This window comes from Camponotus vicinus, unplaced genomic scaffold, assembly GCF_025532165.1.
Source record: "Camponotus vicinus isolate PSW18456_S1 unplaced genomic scaffold, iyCamVici1.0 SCAF_9, whole genome shotgun sequence".
NCBI classification, from domain to species: domain Eukaryota; kingdom Metazoa; phylum Arthropoda; class Insecta; order Hymenoptera; family Formicidae; genus Camponotus; species Camponotus vicinus.
The window spans coordinates 10,890,431-10,915,014 of NW_028141981.1; the positions used below are offsets into that span (position 1 = coordinate 10,890,431).

The following is a 24,584-nucleotide window of genomic DNA, read 5'->3' on the forward strand; positions in this document are numbered from 1 at the left end:
ATAAAATATGGCTTCTAAATGATGTACTACATAAATCTGAATGTATCTTTCAAAGAAATTTCAAAGTACATAAAATTCTTAATAACATTTTGAAATATGTATATAACAATTGTAATAAATATTATATTAAAATATTTTTATTTCTGTAAGAATGGGATTAAATAAATAATATGGAATATAACATGGAAATAAAAAATTGTTTTATTTATTATTTAAAAAGTTTACATTACATATATTCTCTATGTAAACCTCTCTTTATGTATTCATATTGCCATTCCACTTCACCTGCAGGAGTAACAAAATAATCACATAATGTATCTCTTTGTATCAAGCCTGCACGAGCATTTGGTATTAATGACTGTCCTTCCATTGGAAACCATTGTACATATCCATTAGTACTCTGTGAACATTGGCTGTACATTTTTTCTCCATTATTTTCTTCTTCTATCATAATAAAATTATGCAGACAAACAGTAGCTGCTATTACTATGTCTGCTGTTTCAGGTAGCATACGCAAAGCTTGATGAAATATATTCCACCTGTTACTATATATTCCAAAAGTACTTTCTATTGTTTGTCGAGCTCTTGAAATTCTGTAATTGAATATTTGTTTCTTGTTCGATAGATACTTGCCAGAATATGGTTTCATTATTCTGGTTGAAAGTTGAAAGGCATCATCTGCCACGAAAAACCCAGAAGTTTGAATGTCATATCCTGGTAAATTAGCTTTACCTTCTGGCAAGTTAAGATTATTATTTCTCAAATTTTCTCCTATCTCTGAATTTGAGAAAATTCCTCCATCGCTATTTCCACCATAAGCTCCTATGTCTACTAAACTAAATCTATATCTATAATCGGCAATTGCCATTAATACTATACTATATTGTTTCTTATAATTATAATAAGAACTTCCAGAGTTAGGTGGACATCTCAACATGATGTGCTTGCCGTCGATTGCTCCTAAACAATTTGGTATATGCCATCTTTTCCAATAATTATTAACAATATGAGTCCATTGTTGTTTCGTCGGTGGAGAAAGATATAATGGCTGTAAAACTTTCATAATAACAGAACATACTTCTTTATTTAACATCCTAACTGTAGACTCTCCTACTCGGAAATCAAAAGCAATGGATAATGTTAAGTCTCCAGTCGCAAGAAATCTGTAACAGTAGAAAGATAATAACATAGCTTCTTTCTGGAATAATTCTATGTAAATTAAATTAAAAATTAAAGTTTTGAAGGAAAAAAACTTACTAATTACATATTGTATATCTTGCGAAAGATATATATATATATATAAATTTATATTAAATTATATATATTTATATATATAAATTATATATATATATATATATATATATATATACATGGTTCATATATGGAGTAAGTAAACAGAAGCACGTCTGTCAAGCGCATCGGCTTATTTCCGAATTTATCTGCCGTTCCATCGCCCTAGGGCGACTTTGTTTCAGGTATTTTGCATGCGCAGAATTGCAAGTCTAACCGTAAGTATAAGGAGGCAGCGCAGGAGCCGTAGGGGAGACGATTTTGAGGATTATGTGACTCTGTGTTGCTGCGAGAAAGTGAGGTTAGAAAAAAATCACAAGGTATTGGAGGTGTGCATGGAGAGCGGAAAAGGGACTGAAAGCGCCACCTGGGTGGAGGAGAAGGAAGTAAAGACAGTGGAGAAAGGACTATCAGCTGAGACGTATTGTGCAAGGGGCTCAAGCGCCCAGGAAGGAACAACAAGAGAGGGAGGATCAGTCGGCCCTGCGGAAAGAGAAACGTGGGAGAAGACGAAGACACCAGTGAGAAGGGGAAGGCCGAGTCAGGCCGCCAGGTTGGTGAGAGAGAGAACGCAGAGTTGCGGCTCGATCCTTGAATTCGCAAAGAGAAAGAGAGGTGAGCCCTCACCGGAAGGGGAAGAGCACGCGCAAAAGGGCAAAAGGAAGAGCGACGAGAGGGACCCGAGGATAAAAGGCGACGATACGAAACAAGAAAAGAGTACGCTCACTCTTGCACAAAATAAAGAGTTGCAGAGCAATAGAGACGGAGAAATGGAAGATATGTGGGATGGAAAGAGCGAAAGAGACATCTTGATAGTATTAGCAAAGCAAATAAGAGACATGAAGGATATGCTTACGCAGGAAAATAAAGAAATTAGAAGTGAGGTACAACAGCTGAAAGAAGAACTGCGTACTGAAAGAGAGAGAAATGTCTTGAGGGAAAAGGAACTAGAAAAGAAAATAGAGGGAAAGCTCAAGGATTTTGAGAGGAAATTATTGGGAAGCGAGCAAGCAAATAAAATTAAAACAATAGAAGCCAGACTTAGCAAGATCGAGGAAGGCAATCAGAAGAATATACCGGGAACAAGCGAAAATACAGACGAATTGAGGAAACAAGTAAAGGAAATGGAAATCATGAGGGAGAAAAAGGACAGAGAAGAAAGAAAGAATAATATTATTATAAAAGGCCTGAATGTAGGAAAGGGAAGAAATGGCTTGGAAAAGAAAGTAGAAGAATTTGTGAAAGAACGGCTGGGAGTAGAGGCGAAGGTGGAAAGAGCAAGATTAATTGGAGGAGGAATACAGGCAAAAATTAAGGATCAAGAAAATAAAAGAAGAATAATGGAAAGCAAAAGCAGATTGGGAAAAGAAGAAATCTACATTGAGAATGACAGAACGGTAAAGGAAAGGGAAATACAAAGGAAGATTGTGAAGATAGCAAAAGAACAGAAAGCGCAGGAAAAGGAAGTGGTAGTTAGATATTGGAAGTTAAAAATAGAAGATAAATGGTATAGATGGAACGAGGCTAAAGCAAGGTTGGAATTGCAGACTTTTTTCCAATCGGAGGACGGCGGAAGAGGCGAAGAGGATGGCACGAGAATGGAGTAAAGAAGGACAAGAAGGCACATAATAAAAACAATGAATGTAAGGAAGGTAAGAGGACAATAAGTATAATGTTTTGGAATGTGGCTGGAATATTAAGGAAAGATAGAGATTTCTGGGATTATGTGAAGAAATTTGACATAGTCAATCTCACAGAAACCTGGATAGAAGAGAAAGGCTGGAAAAAGATAGAGCATCTACTGCCAACGGATTTCAACTGGGAAATACAATATGCAAAGAGAGATAAAAAGAAAGGCAGAGGATCTGGAGGCATGATAACCGGAATAAGGAAATCAATCAAAAAAGAAAGCGTACAAAAGAACGGCCAAGGGATAATCAGCTGTGATTTGCAAATCAGGAAGGAAAAATGGAAGATTATATCAATATACAACAGAGAGGGAAAGAGAGCACTCTTAAAAGAGATAGAGGAATTAATAAAAAGTGAAGGCCACAGGAAAACAATAATAGGAGGCGACTTCAACGCTCGAACAGCCGAAAAAGGCGGGACTTTGTGGAATGGAGAAGAAGAGGATAGAACAAGGAAGTCGAAGGATAAAATTGAAAACAGACAAGGAGTTGAACTTTTAGAGACAGTAGAAAAAATGGGACTCGGATTACTGAATGGAAACAAAGAAGGTGACGAGCAAGGAGAGTGGACGTTTGCAGGAACACTAGGAAGCTCGGTAATAGATTATGCGATTTGCAATGCAGAAGCATGGGACGTAATAGAAGAATTTAAAGTAGGAGAAAGGACCGAATCAGATCACATGCCGTTGGAATTAATACTACAGACAACCGCAGAAGTGGAAATAGAACAAGAAACAGAGAAAGAAGAAGAGAAAGAGATAGAAGACTGGTCAGAAGAGGGAATAGCTTTTTACAAAGAAAACTTAAAGAAAAGGAAAGCGGAAAGAAAAGGAATTCAAGAAGAATGGGATGAGTTAGTCGAGGAAGTTAGAAGAGCAGTGTGTAAAAGAGTCATCCGGATTAAAAAGCCAAAGATAGGAGAGAAAAAGTGGTGGGACAAAGAATGCAGAGAAAGCAAAAAAAGACTGAACCGAGTGTTAAGGCAAATGAAGAGAGGAAAAATTGAAAGAAGGAGATATATAGAAGAGAGACAAAAACACAACAAGCTATGCGAAAAGAAGCAGAGAGAAGAAAGAGAAAGAGAGCAGAAAAAGATAATGGAAATAACCAATGAAACGGAAATTTGGAAGTACATAAAGAAGGAGAGAGGAGGAAGAGAGAAGCCGAATAATAGCATCGGAGAAGAGCAATGGAAAAGACACTTTATGGAACTATTAGAAGGAAGAAACACAAGAGAGGAAAACAAAGCATCAAAAGAGCAGCAAAAAGAAGTATTAGAAAGAAGTATAGAGGAAAGTACTGATGGTATAACAGAGGAGGAGGTAGACAGAGCGATAGCAAGATTAAAGAAAAAGAAAGCAGCGGGAGAAGACGGTATAAAAAATGAAGTTTGGCTACATGCGAACAAGGAAACGAAGGGAAAACTAAGAGAAATTTTACAGAAAATATGGCAAGGAGGAGAGATACCAAGTGGATGGAAAGAAGGAAGAATATACCCAATACATAAAAAAGGTAGCAAAAAGGAAACAGGAAATTATAGAGGGATCTCACTTCTGGACACAGCATACAAAATATATGCGATAATTTTGGAAGGAAGAATAAGAGAGGAAGTAGACTGGCTTAAAATATTACCGGAAACACAAGCAGGATTCAGGAAAGGAAGAAGCTGCATAGATTACATATATGCATTGAAAACAGCAGCAGAGAAGGTACTAACAAAAAAGAAGGGAAAGCTATACGTATTTTTTGCAGATGTAAAGGCGGCTTTCGACAAGGTAGATAGAGAACTGCTATGGAAGAATATGAAAGAACAAGGAATTAGTGAAAGATTAATAGAAAGAATAAAAGATATATATAAAGAGACTATGACTAGAGTGATATCAGGAAACAGAGTAACAGAAAGATTCTGGACAGAGAGGGGATTAAGACAAGGCTGCCCCCTTAGCCCACTACTATTTATAATATATTTGGCAGATGTGGAGGAATTCTTAAAAAAAAGACAAGTTGGGGGAATTGTAATCGGCAGAATAAAAATATTTATACTTGCATATGCAGACGACCTGGCAATGTTGGCGGAGTCTGAGGAGGATATGAAGAAAATGTTGAAAAGCCTGGAAAAATATCTCGAAGGAAAGAGATTGACCCTAAATGCGGGTAAGTCTAAGATTCTAGTTTTCTGCAAAAAGGAAAGATGTCAAGAAAGAAAATGGAAATGGAAGAACGAAGAATTAGAAGAAGTAAGAGAATTTAAATATCTGGGTTTCACCTTTAAGAAAAATAACAAGGATGATGCACATATAATGGACGTAGTAAAAAGAGCGGCAGCAGCCATGGCACAGATATGGGGAATAGGAGAGAGGAAATTTGGAGGAGACTTTGACAGAAGAATTATGATGTTCAATATCATGGTAAAAAGCATCATGTTATATGGAGTAGAAGTATGGGGATGGAGAGAATGGAAAGAAGTCGAAGCGCTACAGGAAAGGTACATAAGATGGGTCCTAGGATTGGACAGATGTACTCCAGGATACATAGTCAGGGAGGAGGCAGCAATAGAGAAGATAAGCCTAGAAGCAGGAGGGAGAGCGATAAGGTATCAAGACAGAATAAAGAACGAGTCAGAAAGCGCGATACTAAAAGAGTGCAGAAGAGAAATGGATAAGATTGAATGGGAAAGTACAAACTGGGGTAAAACAATGAAAGAACTGTATGAAGCAGGAGGAATGAGCCGTTGGGAAAGAGAAGCTAAGGAAGACAAAGGAATAAATACAGTAGAAGACTGGATGGAAAAGTATAAAGAAAAGCAGCTGGAAGAAAGGAAAAATAAAATAGAAAAGTCAGTTCTGGCGAAAGAATACAAAAGGTGGAAGGGAGTAGGAAGAGCGAAATACCTGGGACAGAAAGGAAAAGGAAAACGACTGAAGACTCTAGCTAGATTCAGATGTTGCAACGAATGGAGAGGAAATAAATACTGGGAGGAGGACAGTAAAAGAGAATGTAGATTATGTGGAGAGAAAGAGGAAACCTGGAATCATATTCTGACGGAATGCATAGAAACCAAGGAAATGAGCATACCGGAAGCAGCAATAATGTCAGAGGGAGGAGAGGGAGTGGAATGGATGCTGAAAATCATTAGAAAGAGGAGTGAGAGAGAACTACAGAGAGGACGAGGGAAGGATAAGTAGGAGGAAGAATGAAGAAAACACGAAGAAATGCAGAGATACCCTTGTAAATATAAATACTATATGGAAAGGAAAGTTAAACAAGCAGAACCATGTATCCCGAGAAGGGAATCATTACCAATAAAAAAAAAAAATATATATATATATATACATATATATATATATATATAATTTATATATATAAATTATACACACACACACACACACACACACACACACACACACATATATATATATATATATATATATATATATATATGTATATATAATTTAATATAAATTTATTAATAGAATTTATTAATTTATAATATGAATTTATATATATTTATTATATACATATATCTTATACAAAATTAAGGTAGCATTAAATAAAAAATCAAATATATAAATTACCTTAAAGCAATTAGCAGTCTTTCCCTGGCAAAAATGAGACGTTTGTTTAGCGTTTACATGAACGTTTGTGGAAGTTCGTCGAGAGTTTAAAAACGATTAGTAAAGAGTTTGTAGAACAAAAATTGCAACACTGCAGCGTTTAAAAGACGTTTGTAAGTTATAGCGTAAACGTAAACGTATGAAAAGTCTGAGTAAACTCTGTACACGAAGATGTATCAACGTTTACTGAACGTACTCTGAAAAATGTTACCTCAGCATTGCAAAACTTTCATGTAACATTATATAAAGAGTTTGTAGAACAAAAATTGCAACACTGCAGCGTTTGATAAGCATTCAAAACCCAACAGCGTTATGTAAGTGCTCTTACAAAGTTTGAAAAGCATATAAACTCTCAGAAAACCCTCACTCAACGGTTGTTAACGCTTCATAAAGTTTCTTATTTTCGCCAGGGTTGTTCTGGTGGTAATGCTCTACAGCTTTGTTTTATAAGATAAGGCTGTAGTAGGTTTAAAAGCTTATCAAAATTTTCTTTGCACATTCTTACATAATGAAAGAACATATTGTCATCCTTTTTTAATTCTTGGAAAAGATTATCATACTGACCTATTGACGTCTTAATCTATTAATTGGTCTTACATGCCACCTCCTATTAATCCATCTTTTATTTCGTCTTTTTTTCTTTTTTATTACATAATAATAACATAAAAGATACAAATATAAAACTAAAACTTCTTTTTTTTTCATTTTTTAGATTTTATAGATCTGTAAAATATTCACATGTTAAATATTAATAAAAATATACATTTTTTTAATTTGAAGAAAAACTTTTACATATAAATAACTATATATACGTTCGCAAAAATAAATGAAAAATATAGTAAATAAATTCTTTAACAGTATAACAATTTAATATTATTAATTGTACTTACAAAAGACATATTAAATTATAATCATTTTATGATCAAAGAATCTGAGCTAATACAACATACAATGCGATGATTACGTCCTACGTTTACGTAAAATCCTTGTGCGTTGACTAACGTCTCCGACTTACGCATACGACTTTGTCGGAAACAGTTACGACATCTTTGTGCTCAGGCCCTAAGCCGTGTCCACAGGGGGACACAGGTGGGCACCCTTCACACCGTCGAGCAGAGCACGCAATCCGACTCTGATTGGGAAACACCCAATCACAGCGCCGCTACACAAACGGACCAGCCAGACGCCAACAACAACTGTCTAGGGTCCTTAAAAATAACCAAAGCGTGGCCACATATAACCTATAGAGAGCGGCTGTAACTCCACATATAAAACGGCCCTTTTAAGGGCCATCCAAGATAATCCAAAAATAAATGTATATAGTGTACATAGAATAAACCAATTATACTGCTTACATCGCCTCGATTAATCACGGGAATCTCGACAATCTCTGCAAATCCTTCACACGACCGGAATACGAACACGCCTGAACATAAGCGCTACAAATTATTAATTAAGATTTTGATTAATAATTACATGATTAATAATTATTGTAATTTCTAAGAATTAATAAAAATTTTAATGTAATTCTTATTTAATAAATATTCTTTCACATTCTAATAATAACAATTGTAAATAAAGCGTTATATGAAAATTATATAATGCTTGGAAGATTGATTTATTTTATTTATTTATGTGTATTTATTTTAAAGAAGACGTACAGAATTAGAAAATTAAATATCTGAAGAATTTAATTATAATTGTTATTAAATTTATTATAAGAAAACGTTAAATATAAAAATTTTATTTTTTATTTATGAAAAAAAATATAAAAGTATAAATTTTTAAAGACAACGAGATATTTAAATTATAATAACAATTTTAAGCAAGAGAGAGAAAGGGAAAAAACGAGAGAGAGATTAAGAACGAATGCGAGAGTAAAAGAAAGAGAGAGAGAGAGAGAGAGAGAGAAAGAGAGAGAGAGAGAATATATATATACAGGGTGTTGAAAAAAAGGGTCACATATTTTGATAGCAGGTAGTATTGATCAAAACAAGAAGAAAAAGTCTAATTAACATGGGTCCTAAGACTAATATCTTCAAAGATACAAGCTATTTTGTTATTTGAGCTCTTTGTCATTTTCTTATTAGTCGTGTCATCTTTAGAATGTAATGAACAAGTGCGTGATTCTCTAAGACGTAGGGTTGAAAGATGCGTGAGAGTGAATGGCAATCACATAGAGCACCTCCTCTAATGCTGAGTCAGCATTAAAATTTTTTGTTTTTTGTAAAAAAAGAGTTTTTATTTTGTTATCATATATTCAGTTTCTTTACTTCAGTTTTTTTATGGAAGATAAATGATTACATTTCATATTAAAATAAAAATTGTTTTTTTATCTCTCTATGTTTATTTTTTATTTTTTAAGGCACCTAGAAAAAAGATCCCCATTGTACCCCACTCTCCCCTACTCCTTTGTTCATTACATTCTAAAGATGACACGACTAATAAGAAAATGACAAAGAGCTCAAATAACAAAATAGCTTGTATCTTTGAAGATATTAGTCTTAGGACCCATGTTAATTAGACCTTTTCTTCTTGTTTTGATCAATACTACCTGCTATCAAAATATGTGACCCTTTTTTTTCAACACCCTGTATATACAGGGTGTCGTAGACCACCCGTACACCCTTTTCTTTCAAAAACTAAGCATTTTAGAGAAAAACGTTTTCGACAAAAATTGTATGGTTTTGAGGGGAACATAAGATGGTGTCATTGGTTTGACCTTGGATGGCATCGTTAAGGTGAGGTCAAGGACACCTTTAATTTCTTAAATGGAACCACCTATTTTTTATTGCATATTCTTATAGCTTATGTCGAGAGCTTTCCAAAACACTATAATAAAGTATTTTTTCATCAAGTACTTTTCGAGTTATAAGGCTTGAAATAATTTCTTAATTTTACATAAACCATAAAATATCTAGTAAAATATTCATTTTTCGATTATCTTACCTTAATACTTTTATGTACAAAATAATGAGAGAAATCAATTGGTGTAAAGAAAACACAAAATTGTTTCGAAAAAAGAAATGTAATTTGCAATTAACAATTACATTTTCTTTTTTCGAAACAATTATGTGTTTTCTTTACACCAATCGATTCCTCTCATTATTTTGTACATAAAAGTATTAAGGTAAGATGATCGAAAAATGAATATTTTACTAGATATTTTATGGTTTATGTAAAATTAAGAAATTATTTCAAGCCTTATAACTCGAAAAGTACTTGATGAAAAAATACTTTATTATAGTGTTTTGGAAAGCTCTCGACATAAGCTATAAGAATATGTAATAAAAAATAGGTGGTTCCATTTAAGAAATTAAAGGTATCCTTGACCTCACCTTAACGATGCCATCCAAGGTCAAACCAATGACACCATCTTATGTTCCCCTTAAAACCATACAATTTTTGTCGAAAACGTTTTTCTCTAAAATGCTTAGTTTTTGAAAGAAAAGGGGTGTACGGGTGGTCTAGGACACCCTGTATATATAGATTTATATATTAATATTATATATATATTATAATCTATTACATATAGAAAATATATACAATATATATAGGGTAACTGTAATTTAAAACTGTAATTTAAATTTTTGTTTTAATGATTATTTAAGTAATTTTATAATAAATAAAACTATAATTAAATTTTCAAATTGAAAGTAAATAAGTATTTAATTAACATATAACATATTACATTAACATATTACATTAACATATAACATATAACATATAACATTAATATAACATAACATAAACGTATAACATGATTATAATTATATCTTTTTTCTCATATTGAATTCCTTTTATTTTGTGTCTGAAATGAAAAAAGTTTTGTATATATGTACTATAAATACTATTAGATAGTTATTATTAGATACTTTTTTAAAAGTTAATTATTAGATATGTAATTTAATTTAGTGTAATTTAATTTATTAATTTAAAAATTGATATTAAATAAATAATTAATAATTTAGTTTAATAATAATTTAGTAATTTACTTTAGTATTTTAGTATATTCAATTACTTCTTGTGAATTTTTCTCTATTTTTCTTTTCTTCGGTACACATACGCCATTTAATAGTGATCAATGGCATATGACCTTTCAATTTGCGAATATCTCTTAAATCATGTATCAATAAATATATTGGAAGCTGCAAAAATATATGATTGGTAAATTAGATTATAGATTTATTGTAGATAATTTATAATAATATAGATAATTGTAATTATTTATAATATTAGTTACAAATTTTAAACTAATACATTCGAATGTATAATACTTGTAGTTTGCATAATTCCTATTAATTCAATTTTATCTCCTTTATTTATTTGTAGTTCCGAGTATTCATCATTTGTAAAATTCATAATATGTGTTTCTATTTTGTAAATACCATCCGTGATAGACCCATAACCAATTAATTTATTTTGTTCATTCGTTTCAGTAAAATTTGTTTTGACATAAGCTTTCAAAACTAAAAAGTATGAAGTATGTGTTAACATTTAAAATAATTAAAATAATCATTAAAACATTTAAAACAAAAATTTAAAACAAATAAAATTTAAAATATAAAAATCATAAAAATCATTTAAAATAATCATTTAAGTATATATATAAGTATATATAGATGAAAATATAGATATAAGTATATGTAAATATAAGTATAGATTATGTATATATGTATATGTTAGTCGGCCAAGCGTTTGGTAATGTAACATACGTAAAAGCGCTTCGCCACATATTACATTACTAGACGCGTGGCTCACTGGTATAAGTCTGTCTAAAGGATGGCGTTGATTTAATGTATATGTAATGGAACATACTAACGCGTTCAGTTGCATTTAATATTTCGCTCAATTTTATTTGTATAGGCTTATCTTCATAAATTTGAATAGGTTTGAATTTGCCTAAATTAGATATAACAGTGTTGTTACGTATTAATAACTCATATGGAACGTTGCCATTGTTAAAATTTGCTATTTTGGGAATTCGCGCTTGCACGCCATCCAGATGAACAATCTATATAAAAAATAGAAGAATATGAATAAAATTGTTGATATTATATTAATGAGACTTCTCAATAATCATATGTATAAAAGAATATTTGCATAATTTGGCATTATGTGATGCATTATGTTATTTATATCACTATTCCAGGCGACGACTTGAACTCGCCTTCCGTTATCATTATTTAAATAAAATTTTAATACTTTATATTGCTTGTTATTCCCTACAATGCGAGATGACTCGATTCCATCAATGTAACCTATTACTTCACTATAAGAATAATAAGTATATATATTAACAAGTATAATTAGTAATTATATGATTACATGATTAATTATTTTACTTTATATAATTGTAAAAAGCGATCCTTTCATATTTATTAATCTGTTGAAAAAAATTAAAAAAGTTTTCTATTATACTGTTACGTCCGGTGGACTCCACGATTCTTTTCTTTCTTCGAAACGATGTCGTAGAAGAAAAAAAATCAAGGATCGGCTTGCATTTGAAACACAAAGCGATCCTTTTTCAGAATAATGATAGCGCATAGAAAAACGCAACCTAACCCGCGTATATAACCATTTAAACCTAACAAATCTAATACTGAGAATGGCCAGTCGAGATAGCGTTAACGAAACTCTAAATAAATTCGTGAATTATAAGACGAAAAGTTGTTATAAGAAATTCCAACTGTCCCGTATCTATTGGTACGGCTTTATGTTGAAGCCTCTCTAAAGAATTTTTAAAATAAAGATCTGGTTCTCGGGAAGATTGTCAAAATCTAAACATACAGCAATATTCTTGAAATTGATAGTGCACGTGCGCTCGTTCGACAGGCCACCCTCAAGCGTTCTCCGAATCGTTAAATCATCAAGAACGATAAGCTAATCAACTTACTCCCACTCTCTACTGGATGGAGCTAAGTCTCGAGGCAAAGGGCTTAACCAATTAAAATCTTAAAAAACGCCTCTCCTCCCAAAAATCAGCCTCCTTGTCCTTAAGAAAGGAGTATTGAAATTATTACAAAAGATTCCCACCATCCAGTAAGGAGGAGGAGTAATAACTTTAAAATGCAAGCGCAAGGCGCGACGCTGCGCTAATAAGCACTACAGTTGACAGTTCAGTACGCTAATTCTTCCGACGAGCAGCAGTGCAGTTGACAGTTCAGTTCACAGTTCAAATTTCAGTCAAAATTCAGTCATTCAATTTTGAAATTATATAGGGGATCCTTTTTTTTGGGTTATGCAATTGAGTTATTAATCTGTTTTATATCACAGTGAAAATGATTTTGTTAACATTTAATTGTGCATCGTGTGGAATGAGGCCGTTGCCGTTCGAGAGAGGTGACAGGTGTGGAGGTGTGGGCCGATAGGAGAAGGAAAAGAGGATAGTTGGAAGAGGAGATGAGAGTTGGGAGCGGAGGAGGAGACGGAGGTAGACCGGGGGAGTGGATGGAAGTGGAGGCAGAGTTGGAGAGAGAAAGGTTAGAGAGTTTTTGGAAGAGAAAAGCTGATGGAAAAAGTGCTGAGTTGGGAAATGGCAGATGGAGGGAGAGGCGGGAAGAGTGACGGAGATGGAGAGTGAAGATGGCGCGGGAAGCAGAAGGAAGGAGAGAGTGAAATGGCAGAGATGGAGAGTGGAGATGGCGCTAGAGGCTGGAAGAAGGAAGCGGGGGATAGAGAGATCGATGCGTAGATCGATTGAGGTGATGAAGAGTACGAGAGTGTTAGTTAATAAACAAAAAGACGGACAGCAGGATGGAAGGTGGAGAGCTAATGGAGGACGTCAGGGAGCTGAGGAAGGTGATGGTGGAGATGGTATTGGTACTGAGGAGGTTGGTAAGGGGGATGGAGAAGAGAGGGGAGGTCGATAGGGAGAGCGAGGGAGCTGAGGTTAGGACGGAGAAGAAAGGCGCAGGAAAGGAGGGCAAAGAAGAAGATGAAAGGAGAGAAAAGGAGAAAGGGGGAGGAAGAGAGGAAGGTAGGAAGGTGGAGGAGTTAAAGTTAGGGAAGGGGAATACAATAGCGGGGAGGAAGGAGACAAGAGAGAAGAAAGAGGAAGGAAAAAGGGCGGAGGACGGAGAGAGGAAGAGCAAGTGGAGTGAGGGGGAGGATGGCAGAAGAGGAGTAGATGAGGAGGAAGAAAAGGAGAAGGCAGGGGATGGAGAAGGGAAAGAAAGGAAGCGGGGGGAAGAGGAAGAGGATGGAAGAGGTAGGCGGGAAAAAGAAAGGACGGGGAGAAGACAGGAAGGTGGAGGAGTTAAGGATAGGGAAGGGGAAAGTAACAGGGGGGAGGAAGGAGACAAGAGAGAAGAAGGAGGAAGGAAGGAGGGCGGTAGATGGTGAGAGAAGGAACAAGTGGAGTGAGAGGGAGGATGACAGAGGAGGAGTAGATGAGGTGGAAGAAAAGAAGAAGGCAAAGGATGAAGAGGGGAAAGAAAGGAAGCGGGGGGAGGGAAAGCGGAGGGAAGAGGTAGGTAGGGAAAAGGAGGGACGGGGGGTAGAGAGAGAAAGGGAGAGTGGAGGAGAAGAGAGTATAGAAGATGAGGAGAGGGAGGAAGAGTGGTGGAGGATGGTGGAAGAGGAACAAGAGGAAAGAAGGAAGAAGAGGAAGGCTGGGATGGGAGGAAAGGAGAAAGGAGATGATTTAGGAGAGGAGGATAAGAGGACAACAGGAGAGGAAGTGTGGAGGAAGTTTGAAGAGAGGAGGGAGAGAGTGAGGAAGGAGAGAGAGAGAAAGGAGTTAGAGAGGAAGGAAAGAGAGAGAGGGGAAGAGGCGGAGAAGAGGAGGGAAAGAAGGAGGAATGTGGTGTGGAGAGGTGTAGAGGGGGGCAGTGCGGAGGAAAGGAAGAGGTTGATAGAGGGGATCATGAGGGAGGAATTGGGGAGGAGGGTGGAAATTAGGGAGGTTCGGGAGAGGAGGGGGAGCGTGGGAATGGTGTTAATTGTGAAGATGGGGAAGGTGGAAGATAAGAAGGAGTTGTTGGAGAGAGGATGGGAGATAAGGAGGAATTGGGGGTGGGGGTAGACGAGGATCTGACGATGGAGGAGAGAAGGGTGAGGTGGAAGTTGGTGGAGAGGGCTAGGACGGAGAGGGCGAGGGGGAGGGTTGTTGTAACTACAAACAGAAGGATCTGGATAGACGGAAGGGCTTGGGGATGGGATTTGGAGAGAGATAGGTGGTATGAGGAGACGGAGGAAACAGAGGAGGAAAGCGATGAATAGAAAGGAAGGGTGAGAAGGGAAAGAGTGTGAGGAAGGTAGGAAATGGAGAGAGGGAAGAGGAGGAGGAGGAAGGGGGGATGAGTAGGGGGAGAGAGCAGGGGTAGAAGAAGAAAGGTAGGGAAGGGATAGGAGAGGGGGCTGAAGGGAAATGGTGGAAATGGAGGACGTAGAGAGGAGGAGTCGATAGCCGCTGTTTGGAATAATTTTGTTCTGTCTAGGCTTTACAGTCATGTACGGTGCAGGAAGGAAAAGGGAAAGGAGAGGATGAGAGCGGAAGGAATAAATACGAGGAAGGAAGAGAGACAGGACGGAGAAAACAAGGGACAGGAGAAAAGAGAGAAGAGGGAGAGGTGGAGAGGAAGCGGTCAACCACGAAAAGGAAACAGGCGGGAGAAGGAGGGTCAGGAGCCAGGCGGGAGACAGAGGGGACGAGGGAGGGAGGGCAAGGAGGGGGAGGATGCGTAGGGAGGGTGAGGGTAATATAGTATGTAATGGTCGCACAAGGGCCAGGTCGGGGGGGAGAAGTTGTACCTTTTAGTTTGTGAGAGGTTCGGGTACGCTCCTCAAAAAAGCGCCTTCAAACCCCAAGGGGATGAATAAAGATATTGATTGTGCATCGTGTGAATTTTCTGATGGACATCTCCATTACCTAGCTCTTCATGTTATAAACCTCCGACCTCAGCCATTGCAATTTTATCAACGCACTCATTTTTGTGATGCCAACGAGTTGTGAGTAAAATTGAGTAATTTTTATTTTCTCCCTTTCCCATATCTTACTATCTTACAATTTAAAATCTATGTCTGACAAATAATTTTAAACGGTTTAATAACCATTAAATTTTTACTAATTACTATCAATCAATCAATCCTTGTCTCACCTCTCCTCCAGTCTCATTCCTTGTTTTTCTTAATTTGCCTTGAATCTCCGAAAGGCGGTTCGCGAATAATTTCCCAGTTCACCTAGAATCTCCGAAAGGCGGTTCGCGAATAATTTCCTGTTCGCCTAGAATCTCCGAAAGGCGGTTCGCGAATAATTTCCCAGTTCGCCTAGAATCTCCGAAAGGCGGTTCGCGAATAATTTCCCAGTTCGCCTAGAATCTCCGAAAGGCGGTTCGCGAATAATTTCCTGTTCGCCTAGAATCTCCGAAAGGCGGTTCGCGAATAATTTCCCAGTTCGCCTAGAATCTCCGAAAGGCGGTTCGCGAATAATTTCCCAGTTCGCCTAGAATCTCCGAAAGGCGGTTCGCGAATAATTTCCCAGTTCGCCTAGAATCTCCGAAAGGCGGTTCGCGAATAATTTCCCAGTTCGCCTAGAATCTCCGAAAGGCGGTTCGCGAATAATTTCCTAGTTCGCCTAGAATCTCCGAAAGGCGGTTCGCGAACGATTCCCCGTTCGCCTAGAATCTCCGAAAGGCGGTTCGCGAACGATTCCCCGTTCGCCTGGAATCTCCGCAAGGTGGTTTGCGATTACTCCTTAATTCTTATTTGCTTTTAGTTACCTTTTCTGATTTATTTACCGAGAATTTGTATTGTTTTCTATCTTTATATCTCGATTCAGCCCTTCTTTATATATATTTAACTCTTCATTTCTATTTTTCTTTACTCCCTTTCATTTTCTTTTAATTTCCCATCTTTGCGTTATTATTATTTTTTTTCTCTTTCTTTTCTTTCTTTTTCTTTGCTTTCCTCTTTATATTGTTTTCCTTTGTATTATCACTACTTTTGGGAGAAACCGTTGAAACAGATGAATAATTTTCGAACTTAGACTTGGCGAATCTCTTATCTTAATTTTATTATTGTATTTTAATTTAGACCTGTGTTTCACCGAATTTAGAAAATTTTAATTCTAACTATAACATATATGCGCAAGCGACGAATTCTATACTTCCTTTAATGAGTAAACGTTATTCATATTTTTATTACACATTCACCTTTTATTTTTGTTTTATTTCTTATATTATATTAATTATATATATATATATATATATATATATATATATATTGTAATAACCAGTCAGAACCTAATTCTTAACGTAAATTTCTCCCTGTATATTCTGACTGATGACCTCCGAATAATTGTAACACCCGCGAGAATATATACATACACACACAGATACCTACTCACGCATAGCTACAACTGCTAAGATGTATTTTTCTTTCTTTATTTTTTTATAATATATGTATTTTTAATTTAATGTATAATTTAATTATTTAACCCGTTCTCTTCCCTAAATCCTGAGATCGCACTAGGTCCCATCCCGCGTAACAAGGATTAATTTACCGAAAAGGAGCCACCGAACGAATAGGCTTAAAAACGCAGCGTTAAAGAGACCTTCAGTCGCTGACCTGTGTCAGGCCCTTCACATTCGTTCGACCCGATCCATACACACGCCCGAATAAAGTGTGTCACGGGGTAACTAAGTTGCGTCCTTCCATACGGCCCCTCCATTCCAGGGTCTGGACGTAACAATACTTAAAGAATTTCTTTACAATGTTTTTTGTGTTTTTGTGTACTTTGTGTATTTTTTAATACTTTCTTTACACAAATATGAAATTTTATGAATTCAACAGTAAAATCGTAAGGAAGAGATTAACAGTGTTGTAGGTGAGTATATTTAATAAGAGAGAGAGAGAGAGAGAGAAAGAGAGAGAGAGAGAGAGAAAGAAGTGGAGAAAATAATTTTATATATTTTTTTTTGTTTTAAAGAGACTTACTTGAGTTAATTAGCTCTTACTTGAGCTAATTCCGTTAGACAATCAAAGGAAGAGTATAATGAAGTGGGATAGAAATAATAACAAAGTTTGACGTAATTATTGAGATTGTATTCACCACATTTGTATGCGGTTATTATTATTATTACAAAAAACGTCTACATATTCTTTTATCTATAGTTTAGAACGTAAAATGTATTAAAGAGTTGATTTAAAATCGTGACTATACTAAACTCCCGTTCCTTTGAAAAAAAATTCATTTTTCTGACATTATTATTACTTATATAATCACGGAATATATTGTGCGTACTCAAAAATTTTCTTTACAATGTTCTTTAAAAAAAGTTCTAATACCTAATCGAATATAGAAAAAATAAACTGTATGTAAAAAAAGTAATTTAAAAAATTAATAATTTGCACATTGCTTCCTCACCACTTTATTTCGCTCACAAAACTTCTCCTCAGAGGAAGCTGGTTTTTAAATTAAAGCAAAATTATTAGCATATGATAGATTAGCTTCCTCATTTTTCCTTCAGAGGAAGCTTTATGAGCGAAATAAAATGGTGAGGAAGTAATGGGCAAACTAATTTGTACATTTTTTAAAAATATTTAGCTCGATATCTCAAAATTTGCGGAAGTTAGAAGGTACACAAACATTTCTAAAAAAATTCACAGTTGTATAAAAAATGAACCCCTTCACCGATCCTAGCCAAATTTATCAGTACCAACGATCTTTTAATGATACTATATTTATGTAAAATATAATTAACCCGATATCTCAAAATTTACGGAAGTTAAAACAATCACGCTTTTTTTGAAAAATTAGAAATTTTATAAAAAATAAACCATAAAAAATAAACCACCGATCATTGCCAAAAATTCAATATTAAGCCTTTAATAATATTTTATTCATGTAAAAAAATTTAACTCGATATCTCAAAATTTGTGGAAGTTAGAGCAATCAACCTTTTTTAAAAAATTAAAACTGCAATAAAATCTAAAATATTGTATAGTTTTTTATAAAAATTACAGTAAACAAAAGTGTTGTACTACTTTACTTATATATATCAAGCGACGCGGTAGCGTCGCGACGCCAAGTACATAAAAAACAGGTCCGAGCATTGAGTTGAGAGTCACTGTTCTCGACGCGGCGCTACCAAGTACCTTATCCGGAATTTCAAGTAAACTTTCGATTAAGATATTTAATAAACTAAAGCCGTAATAAAAAACCTAGCGACACTTTTATGATATAATATGAATACAAGCTTTCGATTGCGACTTGTTTGAATAAAATCGGTGCAGTCAATCCTGAGAAATGACGATCGAATATCAAAATTGTGACATTTTTCGTTCTTCTCTTCCTTTTTCAGGTTCAGACTTACGTACATATGCTCGCACGCACACACGCAAAGCGAGTTTGTCCCTCAAGCGGTGTTCACAGCGTGCGTGTACGATTATTGCTTCGATATGTACAATGCTTTAAGAGACAAAATCATATTCGTGCATATGTGTGGTATGTATACGTATGTGTGTACGTACGTGTGAGAGATTAATTTATTAGAATATAGTGCGGAATAGTGTAAAACAAGGAAGAGAAGTGACATGTTAAGCAGTCAGATTACTTGTTTAAAAACACAGATTATAAAAAATAAATAAGAATAAATAAATAAAAGTATAGTGTAGAACAAGGAAGAGAAGTAGTGTGTAATAATGTATCAAGGAAGAGAAGTGACATATTAAAAGTTATTATCAAACGACGCAGTAGCATCGCGAGGATAAAATTCCGAAAACCGGTCACCTCCGATTTGAGTCAAATTTTGTAAATAGGTTCTTTTTAGGTACAAAAGAAGTATACGAGAAGGATTTTTGGCGACTCGAAAATTAAGGCACTTTTTAAGCTCTTTTTCGTAAAAGTGAATATTACCTTTAGACAGCTTGTTCGAAACGGTAAATATCTAGAAAAACGGCAACTTCACCAATGATCTTGGCTTTGACATATGTGTACACACACACACACACGCGCGCGCGCGCGCGCGGGGGGTACAAGGGGGCCTTCGGCCCCCTCTCCCGCAACCACCCCGCCGGTAGAGGCCGCATTGCGAAGAGTTCAATCACAAATATGGATATATGCTGTAAGTTGTAAAGCGAGGTCCACCTTGCCTACCAGCGGGGTGGTTGCGCATGGAAAGTTGCAAACCCATGTGGAACCATACAATAATAGACCTCGTTTCGCGCACACTCAGCGATGGTGTGGGGTGAACTTCGCTTCGCATGGAAAGTTGCAAACCCATGTGGAACCGTACGCTTTGCATAGAAAGTTAAAATAACCTTGACCTTCTTAAAAGTCAAATCAACATTACTTAGGAATTCGTATACTCGCATGTTGCATATAATTTGTGAATCTTCTTTTAAAAAATAACTTTCTTATAGGAGTCGCCAAAATTCCTTTTACAGGTTTCTATTTTAAGTTGAAAGGAAGCTTTTCACAAAGTTTCATCAAAATCGGAGGTAACCGGTTTTCGGAACAGTAGATGTATAGGGCCGGTTCTAATCCAGGTCCTCTCAGGGGGGGTAAAACGCGAGGGGGATTTCGGCGGCGCGGGGGAATGACGTCACGCGGGACGGAGGGGATTTCGGTGGCGCGGGGGCTGCGGGGCAGAGTACACTTGTTTCGGCGCGTGTTGGATGTTTTATCGCAAGTATAAGCAATATTATATTACATACCCAGTTGATAAATGATATAAACAGTATTACATATGCCGATGTCCGGTTTATAAACAATATAAACAGCTGCATTCCTTTGAAAGACAACGCGTGCGAGAGAGAGGGAACGATAACGCGAAGAGAACGCGTGCGAGAGAGAGGGAACGATAGCGCGAAGAGAACGCGTGCGAGAGAGAGGGAACGATAGCGCGAAGACAACGCGTACGAGAGAGAGGGAACGATAGCGCGAGGAGAACGCGTGCGAGAGAGAGGGAACGATAGCGCGAAGAGAACGCGTGCGAGAGAGAGGGAACGATAGCGCGAAGACAACGCGTACGAAAGAGAAAATGATAAAGACTTATAACTAGCGCGAGAGAGATAGCGCAAAGGATGGAAATATGTGCGAAGAAATTACGCCATGATTTAGTAAACTTAAAACTCTTTATTCTTGTTTTACATATTTTTTTACGTACTATGTGGACTAAAAACTAAAGCTGCCAGCTCGCAATCGACGAGTTGATGCTTGTTGAAAGCGTCACTCGCGCGTATTACATTTGATACTTCTTTCGGATTTATTACAGTGGACGCGATATTGGAGAATTGCGTAAACTTGACATCAACTGTTTCGATAATTTTATCCAATCGATCAAAAGTTACATCTATGCATTGATCGAGATCGAACATACGATGTAACGTCGATTCGATCATCATCATGCATACGTTTGAAGATTCGAGACTTATGAGTTTGATGTCGTTAATCATACGAACTCTCACTGTTAGCGGTCCAACGCTTATGAAATTGTAGTCATCTTTAGAGTCGTTCCGAAGGAAATTTTGAATATTGCGACGTTGCTCCTAGAGTCCTTTCCACGTTTCGAGAGATAATATCAGTTCCTTTCCCCAATGATCTCCTACGGCAATCTCCACGTAACTCGGTGGACCCACGATACCAATTTCGAGGAATTTGAATTCCGTAGCTGTCAATGCGTATCGTCTACCTAGTATACGAACCGCACGACGCTCCAACGAAATGCTACGAGAAAAATTAAAATTAAATAATACTAATAATAATACAATTTGTAAAAATAGAAAAATAGAAAAATGTTAAACGAAACTTACTCGTCACATTTGTTCTCAAACGATGGAGTTTTATCACGACTCGGCACGTAATTATTCACGCGTCTTCCGACGCCGCTGCTGCCGCTGCTGCTGCTGCTTCTTTCGACGTAGTACATTTCTCTGGGGTTATGAAAAGTGAACCACGAGCAGTTAACGCGACACTGATCGTACAGGAACCAAGTATACATGACGCTCATCTTCCAAAAGTATAATGTGGTGGGAGATCAATGCTTCTAACGCTCTGAAATTTAGGAGAAGGGGGAGACGTCGCTCGGACAAAAAAATTCTTAGAAACGCAAGGAAAGGATTAGGGTGGGGAAATAAGAGATAAACGTATTCATATTCACATATTTTATTTTTCTTGCAATTCTTTCTGGCGTTGCGACCACCAATTAAATATTTTGAATACATTTTGTAATGCGCAATTCTTAACATGTTTTCCACATCGCATACTATTGGTAATATCTAATTTATTTAGAGCATCAATATCTTCGTAATCTGCATCCAAGGTTTCAATAATATAGCCGTTTCCCGCATCGTCTAGTATATCGGTCAACCATTTTCGCTTTTCAAGTCCTTTAACGTACACAACAGATGATTCTTCTTCTTCTTCTTCTTCGTGTATCCTACCAACGACAGCTGTTGTAATTACATGCTGAGCCAAACCATATGGAACGTTTCCGTCTTCCCATTGTAATCCATGATGATTTCTAATCACCCATGAGACTTGACGTCGGTCAGATTTTGTAAGCACGCTCCACGGTACAGGACTTGCGAAAAAGTAATACGAGAGAACATATCCCTTTCTCAGGATTGCCGCTTCCTTCACGAAGAATAGTTTGTCGGTGGTAAATCCTTGCAGATCCACAAACGTTGCTACGGACATGACGAGATCTCTCTCTCTCTTTCTCTCTTCGATACGTCAGTCGAGAGGAATGACAAAACTCTAAAACCATCTCGTAACACTTTGATTTATATCCTGCTCCTCTTCCCCTCTCTTGTGACGATGTTGTCGCGAACATTTAGGTGATTTTGCGTACAACGTTGGTCAACGGATTGTACTGGATCACGCGATCGTGTATGATGAGACAGTACGCAGTGGTATTCGTCGGCACGTTCTCCTTAAACTCGAATTCCAATCTCACATCCACGGTTGCGCTCTTGACCGATTCGTTTTGTCGAGAACAATCGATAATCACGAACGGACCGTTACATAGAAACATCGAGACGGTGAGACTCGGCTCGAGATACTCGTATCCGTAATAGTTCTTGCAGAAGCGCGTGTACGTGTCGTACAGAATGGACCATCTGTTTTTATCGAAATCCAGATTCATATCGTCGTACGGATAACATTCCGAGTTCAGATAGAGTTTCACGTTGATCAATTTGCAGTCGTCGAATCGACTTATATCTTCAGACATGACATTCTTCCGGCCTGTCTGCAGAGCGAAGACAACGTATCGTGGTTTCTCCAGTCGCGGTCTTAATGGCCCACGAATGCTTGGTTGTACGCTGCAATAGCGGATACTCGTACAGATCCCACGAGCGAAAACCATGCTGAGATATCTTCCGCTTTCCAGAGCACGCAGCATCGACAGTTTTTCGAACAGCACGTGTGGCATTCACCATTGTATCTTGAATATGTTGATCGCAGGCTCCAGCGTCGAATCTCCAAGCAGACAATTATTATCGTTGCGCGATCGTATTAAGATCAATTCGTGACGAGCGTTAATCACCACGCGTTTGTAATCTTCGCAAAATCCCAATAACATGTAGAGCGGTACCCAAAAATTGAAGTGTCCATTCGCATTGGTCGACGCATCCCAGCCGTTCCTCATAATCACACTTCTAGCGGATGATACCGTTACATAGTTTTTGAGCGCAGTAATTATTCCTACGTTTCTATTGCGATCAATCTCAACGCTATCGAGTTCGTATCGAATCTCATCGAACATGAATGCGACGCAATTATTTCCCAGTACCACATCACCTCCTTCAGATGGTGGTCTGTTTTTCCTTAGTTCTCCCTCGATGTATAGGAAACTCTCATACGGCAGCGTATACAGATCCTGTTGTTGTATGGGTATTCTTATTTCGTCATTGTGTCCGAACGTTGTATTGGCGAACGGGTTGTACGTGTGAGTCTCGATATTGACGATACGATCGTCAAAGATCGGTTCGTCACCGATGTTGAGGATGTCGGTCATCGTTCAGCTGTTTCGCACCGCGAATCCCAAAGATTGTAAAAACGCAACGTTCGATGCGCTGAGTTTCTTTTTCTTGGATGATTGGATATTAGCGAACGTCGACGTTGTTGTTGTTGTCGCTGGCCTCGTAAAGATTGTGTTGTCTCTCAAGTTTTTCGATCCGTTCAACACGAGCATCTTATACGTCGCATACGTATGTTATCGCCGTAGCCGTCGTACGTGCAATCTTACGGTGATCTCTTCTCCTCGAAAATCGAGCAATCGTCCGTTCTGGTCGACAACGCGTAATGTTAAATCCGTAATGCTCCGCGCGATGGTCGGCAGGTAAATGATCTGCGCCAGCGTTTCCGATATCTTATATCCCGGTGATACCCTTGGTGAAAATTCATGTATCGTATGAACGAGTTTGCCGTTGTTGTACGCGCCCGCGGTCACGTTCTACGCGGATAATATTCACGTTGATAATGTTAATCGGCATGTTCGATTCGTACCATTTTCGCGGCTCGAGAATACGATTCGAGAATCCTAGCAGCGATCCAATGTTGTTGAGCTTGCTAAAGTTTAATCTGTATGCGCATTTGATCTCGCTCCTCATCGTATTGTAATTAACGCGGAGCACTATCGGATATTCTCTATCTTCATAGTCACTGTCGTCAATGTGTTTCTTATCGCGATGTTTCCGTGAAATTGCATGTTTCAAAAGTTCATGTATATCTCGCAACTCATACGATCCCTCGGGAATTGTAATTTCCGCGTCGTCTTTGCCAAAGTAAAATTTATTATTCGAAGAATTCACATTCGGTATCGTGTGATAAGTCTCAAAATCCGTTAGACCGAGCTCGTATTCATCGTCGCTCAAATCTACGGTGGGAAAGAAGTTTGCCGCGAGAACGCTACTCTTCCCAGTCAACGTGAATGTCATAGACATGTCGACAAAACTGTTTAACGAATACTGAGTTAAATAGCGCAATATCTGTCTTTAAATTCGCATGCATCGACCGTTCGAAGAAACTGCAAGCACAATTGTC

General features: G+C 37.2%; 1 protein-coding gene and 1 pseudogene across 1 annotated transcript; both read right to left on the minus strand.

The window, feature by feature from the left end:
• Window positions 1-226: 226 nt before the first annotated feature.
• Window positions 227-7,639, minus strand: LOC145977266 (uncharacterized; annotated as a pseudogene).
• Window positions 7,640-10,714: 3,075 nt separating this feature from the next.
• Window positions 10,715-23,556, minus strand: LOC145977267 (uncharacterized). The gene is made up of 6 exons (XM_083109131.1): window positions 23,414-23,556; window positions 21,937-22,119; window positions 11,696-11,864; window positions 11,411-11,606; window positions 10,870-11,061; window positions 10,715-10,740 (listed from the first exon to the last, which is right to left on the minus strand). Exons 1-6 carry the CDS (start codon window positions 23,554-23,556, stop codon window positions 10,715-10,717), a joined length of 909 nt encoding a protein of 302 aa, XP_082965257.1.
• Window positions 23,557-24,584: the final 1,028 nt, after the last annotated feature.